At 34.7% G+C, this 8,432-nt stretch overlaps 1 protein-coding gene across 3 annotated transcripts in view; it reads left to right on the forward strand.

Annotated features, from left to right (window-relative positions):
- Positions 1–7,784, forward strand: part of IL15 (interleukin 15) — a 38,022-nt gene extending 30,238 nt beyond the window's left edge. For all 3 annotated transcript variants that reach the window (XM_082051162.1, XM_082051163.1, XM_082051161.1), the window contains exons 3-7: positions 884–993; positions 2,310–2,391; positions 2,875–2,916; positions 4,566–4,709; positions 5,288–7,784. In XM_082051162.1, the coding sequence (XP_081907288.1) occupies positions 884–993; positions 2,310–2,391; positions 2,875–2,916; positions 4,566–4,709; positions 5,288–5,401 (492 nt within the window). In that variant the 3' untranslated portion in view covers positions 5,402–7,784. The remainder of the gene's footprint in view (positions 1–883; positions 994–2,309; positions 2,392–2,874; positions 2,917–4,565; positions 4,710–5,287) is intronic.
- Positions 7,785–8,432: the final 648 nt, after the last annotated feature.

Here is an 8,432-nt window from a genome sequence, read left to right on the forward strand (position 1 = left end):
TGATATTTTTACCCCTGCACAGCACCAGGTCTTATTTTATTATGTTGTCTGGTCCATTTTAAACTATCCACTTACAATTTAGCATGTAAATAACCCACTGCTAAAGAAACATCATTTGAGACAGTTAACATAAGCGTGTTGCACATATGATAAGAAATAAAACATTGGACCAGAAGCACAGTTGCTGATAATTAACCCGTGCAGGAACTGTATCAGCTGAAATCAAAGGGCTTGTGATTCTGGAATGAAGGTTCCCAGGCTGTGCACAGTGCAACTTGTGCTTATGGTCCGTGCACAGCTCACACTTCATTTCCATTTGTCAGATTTCACTGACGAAACTCTTAAATGCATCACTTCCAAGTATTAGATGTACATACACTATGTAAAGAAGCATAAATATATATCTAAATACTATATTTAAGATCTATACACATAACCATAGTTTTCGATGTATTCAATGCAGAGTTTCATACATATGTAACCACAACATCGTGGGTAATGTTATGGCTGTAGGTAATTCAAAGAATTTGGGTGGCAATACATAGGCATGGGAGCGATCTCCAGGATGGAAAACAAAAGAGAAGTTCTTTAGTATTGTCCCTGTATTATATTGCGGTCTGCAGTATGAACAGAAAAATAAACAGAGAGCCCAGAATGAGTTCAGATTTTTGCAGTGTGTCTTCAGCATCTGATTTTCTACCAACTGTTTTGTAAAATGATTATATATTTCTCGAAGCTACAAATCAGTTGGTCTTTTAATCTACACACAACAGGTAGTCTTGCCTTGATTGAATGTCTTGTCAAATTGGTTAATTAAATTAGTACTAAAGCAAAACACTGAAATCAGGTTGTGACAAGCTATTATCTTGGTTGTGTCTTTCAGAAAACACACCTGAAAAGTATTTGTCTGCAATATCAGCTGTATCTTCTTCTGAACAGCCATTTCTCTTGCCTTTTAAAGAATGAGATGAGACTAATAATCTTCTTCCTATGGTAACTACAAAGTCAATGTTAATTAGACAGTAAATACAAATTATTTATTTTTACTATCCCAGCTGTTACTTGCCTCCAGCTGCTTTAGAGAGTGGATCCTCTCCTGCCATGATGTGCAGTCCCCCATTGCTTCATAGGCCACGGTCCCTTAAACTTTATTCTGTCTTTCTCTGACTAGAATCAGTCTGGCCAAGAATGCATCTTGGCCCTAATCTCCATGATAATCCTCAAGTGTTTGGAATTGATGCATTTAAAGACCTCAATCAACTGCCATATATCTTTGTGATGAACATGTTTAAACACATATACTGAGTTATGTATATGAGACGTGTCCTTCCATTCTCACTCCAGTTTCCTGCCCTAGAAAAGTGGCCCCGCTTCTAGGGCCCACATGCCCTATTTGTTCTCTTCAGCCAAATCTCTTTGCTAAAGTCTGACATTTCTTCTCTCACTCTTCCCCTGGCAAAAATGTTGTGGCCTCTGATTCTTGTCATTAACCCCATTTTTTTCCTTTCCCAAAAACATCGTAATTTTTGAGCCTTTGCTTAAGGCTTAGAGGTTTATCAACTTTTTTTTTTAACTAACTTTCCAAAACAATTGGTCTGTCTTTCCCTACATTGTTGTAGGTTATTTATATTATATATATAGTATATTATTTATATACTGCTGATATATTATATTATATATTTTGTATATATATAATATAATATATATATTATATATATCAGCAGTACTGAAAGGCATCCAAATTAAGGATCCAATAGGGGACACATTAAAAACACAATTCACATTCTAAATACCTTGCAAAGGAGAAGGAAATACTCCTTCCGCTCTTTAGTGGTTCATTTTGAGCAAAATCTTATCCATAGCAGGAATACAAGTATACAAGAAAATACATCTAAAATGACAAATACTATTTCTACAGGGCTTACAGTAGAAATTCCGTAGTAGCAGCACGGGAAATTTTCAGTATAAGAGACTTTGAAATGTGTGTGGGTTTTGTATACCTTAACTGAATTATATTTTTACATTAGTAGTTGAGCCTTTCTCTTGCATTATGTTCTTTTGATCTGGCCTTTTTAAAAAACACATTAGCTGTTTATACGGCGTGTGACAGAGATGTAGTGTTTATATAGCTACATGATTTTATGATTTGTCAAAGATACTTGCCCCACATATTTACCATTTATAAAGATACATACTATAGATACATTGTTTACATGTATCTAAATAATCTCTAGCTTTTTTTTTTTTTGCATAAATGAAGTGTATACCTACTGCTTAGCCTAGTGATCACTGTTTTTCTTCTGTTCTAGTGCTTATTTACCAAAGACAGCAGCAGGTCACTGCAAATGGGCAGAAGTTCTGAAAGATTTGGAGCAGATCAAGACATCCAAAGTAAGTTTATAAAAAAGTCAGAATTCCATATAATCATAGGAAGAGACATAATCTCATATTTAGCACTGTACTTATCTATAAAGTGACAGGGAGTGGGAAAAGGGATGGTGTTGGTATAATGCTCTTTCATGGGTAGAAGCAAAGGAATAGAAAGTTAAAAGGAATTGAAGTTGACCAAATACTGCAGCCTCTAGAATGAAATATTATTTTCTTTCTCACTTTTCCTGATAAAAGGGTCAGTGGGCTTGGGAGTTACCTCCTTTGGAGGAACTATTGTGGGACTCAATTCTGATGAGTTCTCCTCACAGGGAAGCCCGTCCTGCAGGTTACTGCCTGACTTGGACATCCCTGACGTGCTGGGTCCCAGCACCTGGATGGATTTGGCCCTTGAATTTGGAGCTAGTCCATGTCTTTCAGAGTTAGCTTTATTATCTCTAAAACTGTTAGCTAATGTTCATGATTCTAACTCTTGTTTTCTTTTAGGACATTGATGTCAGCTTATATACTGCAAACACAGATGAGGATGTAAGTAAACTTCAAATTTGACCACAACTGGTCTATAATAATACAATAGTTTCATTTCTTTACTAGCAACTTTCTCCTAAAGCAAGAAGTTTCAGAAATCCTATGATTTGCCTTGGAAGGAACAGTTCTGCTAGTTAAAGTACTTACGATAAATTATGCAGGCATGTATTAATTATTTTTATTGAATCGCCTTTTATTAAAATTAATCAATTAAAAGGGATTATGCAAAATCATCTTATCAGAACAAACACTGCTAAAATAATTCTGGTATTCATTTGTAATTTAGGGGAGGGAAAAAGTGACAAAGAAAATATTTCCAAATATGATCATTTAACACCATGTGCTATTCAATGGAATAAAATACCGGAGAAGTGGAATATGGAGAGTAACTGTCTGCATTTACCTGTGCATTTCTCTGCTTTTGCCATTCATTAGCTTAGCAGAAAATACCTACGTATTCTCAAGGATTTAGATTTATAATAGTTGGACATTATAATTTAGGTTCTCATAAGGATTTAGATTTATAATAGTTATAAATGATAACTTATCCTGCAAAGGATGAATTATGCTAATTTGTCAATATAATTCCTAATGCAACCTTAGAAACAGATGTAAAATATGATCATCCTAAATGCAGTTTCCATACATTCAATCCTAAAGAGATTTTTTCACAATCTGTTGCCATGAAGCTCAGTTCGCACTCCATGGCACATGTGCATCCCACCAAGAAAATGAACCCAGCCAGTACCCCACTCCTAGAAGTCATCTTTGTGGTGGAACCTGGTGGATTAATTGTGGTGGCAGCAGCCCTGCTTTTGAGACACTGCTTTCCTGACACAAGGACTGTACCGAACACAGACAATATGTGAATCTTGTATATAAGGAGTTAATAAAAGATTTCTTAAAAATGATGGACTGACTACTTGAGTGCAGAGCACTCTTAGTTTGCATGCAGAATACAGTAATGCTGATGTGTTCAATGGATCTGGCAAGCCTGAGCAAGCACAGGCCAATGTGTCTGTATAGTTAGTCCTGCCCATGACAGGAAAAAATATCACAAAACACGCACGTCCACATTCACACACACGTTCTCTTAACTGAACTGAGCCAGGGAGGCTAAGCCATTGTAACGGCTGATTTGATACCTGGTAATGTCAGGAAGATTTTCTGAAAGTGGGACAGTCTGATCTGAAAGTCAGACAGTCTGGGACTGATTCTTTGTTATATTATTGACTTGATAGAGAAATCAGTAGCTCTGCTTCTTTTTTTTTAATTTGTGAAATACAGGTAATATTTACTTTCTGTTCTCCTTTACCTATTCCGAATTCTGATCTCTGAATGAAAGTGCTAGAACTACTAAGAATAATACTAATTTAAATCTACTACTTTTAATTATATTCCAGATTTATTTCCTAATTAATTACTTTCCTATATTCTTCATCAAGACGCTATGTTTCACTTCATCTTAGTGAACTGGCTGGCCTTTATGTTGTTAGCTCTCACAGCCATTCTTTGCAGATATTTTAAAGTACTTGAATAGTAAGAAGAGATCTCCAGTAAATAAAAATCAGCCACTTTGTGGTAAATTTTAACTTACGTTTACTTATTCCTCTTTAATCATGAAACTGTTATAACTTCATGTTTTTCAGAAAGAATGCCAAGAACCTATAATGAGATGCTTTTTCTTAGAGATGAAAGTGATTGTTCAAGAATGTTATATCAAAAATTGCAGTAAAACACAGGATGTATTGAACATATGGAAAAACGGAAACGCAAGCTTAGAAAATAACAAGGTAAGTAACACCAACACTCTGTGGAAAAAAAACCCCACAAATCAAAAATGTTTCTTCAGTAGCAGAAATACCTCTTTCATGATATAAAAGGTGGGATGGTGCAGATGAAAGCAAGTGGGGTCCAGTAACCTCTACATATAACAACAAAAAAGCTACACATACAATGATGAAACAGCAGAATTCAGTGCTTTTCTGAAAAACACTTTCACAATTCCTATCGAAACAAATACTTTTGACTGCGCATGCATACATATGTCAGGGTGTTTGAATGTGTATATATAAATAAAGTTTGTAACTTCCGTATCCAAAGTCAGATATGCTCAGACACATACAGGAAAGTATCCTAATTTTCCAAGGGACAGCCACTTCCATCTCTCGCTGAAGGGTGGTGGCTGATTCTACTCAGAAAGCAAGCCAGGAGCTGCATAGAACATGAGTACCTTGGAAGCCTTCAGCAATGCCTTCTGCAGCCATTGACTGCATTGGAATTGTTCTCCAAAACAGGACAAACAAGGGTTAGTCCTCTGTCAGAACAAACAGATCAGTATCCTGCTTTACTATTGCATTTTCTTTTTCAGTCAAATTCCACAACATCAGCAAAATGCAAAGAATGTGAAGAGTATGAAGAAAAAAACTTTACAGAATTTATACAGAGTTTTGTAAAGGTTATACAGAGGGAATGCAGACACTGACCAAAAGACACAAGCTGGGAACCAAGATTCTTCCATGAACACGCCTCAGAGAAATTAGATTATTGCCAACAATAAGCTACAAAGAACTTCATTTACAATCCTACTTACATAGCACAAGTAAACAAAGAATAATAAAATACCTATTACTCACAATGTATTCATAACTGAATGCATATAAATGATACTACTTATGAAATATAAATGAAAGGAATTTAACAAGGTTTAAGGCTTCTTCTTGACTCCAAATGTCCTTATTTTTTTTGTGAGACCACCAGAAAAGAAATCCTTCCAAACTAAACAAACTTTCAACAAAATTCTCTAGGAAGATCTCAGGATATTTTCAGTGGGAACTTCCTCATGAACATCAGTTCAGGGCTGAGTGGGGTTTCAGAACAAAGCTCTTATTTTATTATTATTACTATAAAATTATCATACCCTGTTAAATCATTTGGCTAGCTTTATTATCTGAAATCTATCCTTTTACTATCTGTATTCAGATTATCCATCTGGTTCATATGGCAATGTGAGGAAAATAAAGACAAAGAAATGAAAATCTTCCAAAACCTCACCTTCTTCTGAATGCTTTTTTAGAGGTGGTATTTTCTTGGTCAAATTATACTGATCAAGAATCAATTGGATTTGTAAAAGTGGGGGAGAAATTGTCAAATACAGTAAAGAATGAAACATCAGTTTAAATGATGAGTTATCTGTACCATGGCATAGGCAGATCACTAACTCTAAAAGTGAAAAACATATGGGGAAAATAGGAGTGAGGTTAGAACATGAACAGAAATCAGGGAGATTTCTGGGAAATTTACTGAGAAATACCTAGGGCTAAAGAACCTTATTTTAACTTTAGCATACAAATTAATATATCATGCTGGTTGTCTTTCTTCTGAGTCCGAATCAGATTTTTCAGAGATAAATGGTGACTAACTATGGGGTAAAAAGCTTTGAAGTCTCTGCCAGATGGTGAATAGGGAGGGAAGCAGTTGAAGAAATATCAGGAGTTATCTAAGATGTGTGGCATAATCTTTAGAACATGTCCTCATGGACAAAAGAAATGAATGCCTTCATCCTCAACTGATTCATGATTCCATTTGTAAAAAGATATGTCCAACAGAAACAGATAATAATAAAGTTCCTATCAACTGTGACTATATCACTGAAGAAGAGTTGAATCCTTCATCCCCCTCCTTCAAAATCTGATTTCCCTGGGGAACATAAATGGCTTTATATTCCAACGGGATGCCTGCACAGTTCTTCCAAATTTCTAAACCCAAGTATTTACTTAAGATTTATCTACAGCTAATCTATCATAATATTCTAATTCCTTGGGCTAGAAAACAAAATGACAGCATGGTTTCACCCCCAGACTCTAATTCCATGAAGTCCTGAACCACAGAAACTTTGACCCTTTGTTTCTTTTCCTAGTGAGACTCAATACTCTTCTGGGCTTTCCACTTAAATATATACAGGTCAGAGTTCAATCAACCAGATAAACTAACTTGCTATATGTGGCTTAATACATCCTCCAGCAACCCCACTTTCCTTTCTTACGTTTCACATCAAGCATTCTACAGCAAAAAAAATGATTATCAGCACTTTCTTTTGAGCAGGAGAATGTTAGTCAAAGTTACAAGCTTTAACAAAGTTTGCATCTGTCTGAAACTTCTGGTTTACATCACTTCTCCCTGTGCCATTAGCTTCTTCAGCACAAAAAGAGGTTCAGTTCTTATTTCCTATTTTGTGGTTACGGTTTTATACAAAATACTGCTTTATTTAAACCTGGTGAAACAGAGCTGAGAATTAGCCGAAGTTCAGGACCAAAATTTCCTGTATCTTTCTGTAAGCGGCTGTGCCTTTCAAATTAAATAAACTTGCATAATATGTGATGTGGAAAACTATGTGATGCTCAGGGGATCAACATGCAGCATATATATAAATATATTTTCAATAAATATTAAAAAACATTCATATCTATGGTTTATTTTATATTGTGATTACTCAATCTTCCTATAGATATATAATTTCTGGTGTTTTATTTGCTCCGTCCAGATGTTAAATTTACCATTATCTAACCTATCTAATTATTTATCTATTTTTTTTTCTAATAAAAAGGTTTTTTTAAAGTAGTATGTTATTTAAGTTATATTTATGAATGAACATGCTCAACTGTTTTATACGTTGATACATCAATAATGTTGCTTTTGAATAGACACTGGTCAAACTGTAGTATGAGATATACTGTATGACAGAACATATTACATTATGAGAACTGCAGTTATGTTAGAATATAATATAAAAATGTATAACCATATTTGTTTATGATACATAATATAACAATCTAATAATAAACTAACGTTGCTTTAATACAATATAATCACACAGATTTGTGTGTTCATTCCATACTGTTTATCATCAATAAAATTCCTAACTCTGCCTAGTCAACCAATAGAAATTTTTATGTGGTTTGCGTTGCACATTTGATCTCCACATTGGCAGTTACATAGTGTGAACATTAACCATATAAAAAAATCCAAATGTCATAATTTTTGTGGTACAAACAAGGTAAAATGTTCCATCTACACCTTGCGATAGAGAAACATTTTAATTTATACCTGCTTTTCACAAAAATCAGGTATTGCTTTGTGGATCAAGAATTGACTATGAAAAGTTAAAAGACTAAAAGATGTTTTGATTTGGTTTTCAAACCATTGAAAATTATTTGCACTGAGTGTTCTAGACTTCTAGAACATGCAGATTTACCACTAGACATCTACAGGCTCAAATACACTGATCTCTACCTAGTATTTTTGCTGTATTTTCTTATTCATGTCTTGCATTCCAAGGACTTTAAGGTAGAGGCATTATTTTTGTTATATTCATTGGAGTCTTCAGGAGTAATGAGATTTTATCAGCTTCTAACTGGAACAGCTTAGAGCTTATCCACTTTCTGGCTTCAAATAGATGAGCTTCTTCATATACTGTTGCTTATTTTATATGTGTATGTCTGTGTACAGGGCTGACT

Source organism: Streptopelia decaocto, assembly GCF_964273445.1.
Source record: "Streptopelia decaocto genome assembly, chromosome: 4".
NCBI classification, from domain to species: Eukaryota; Metazoa; Chordata; class Aves; order Columbiformes; family Columbidae; genus Streptopelia; species Streptopelia decaocto.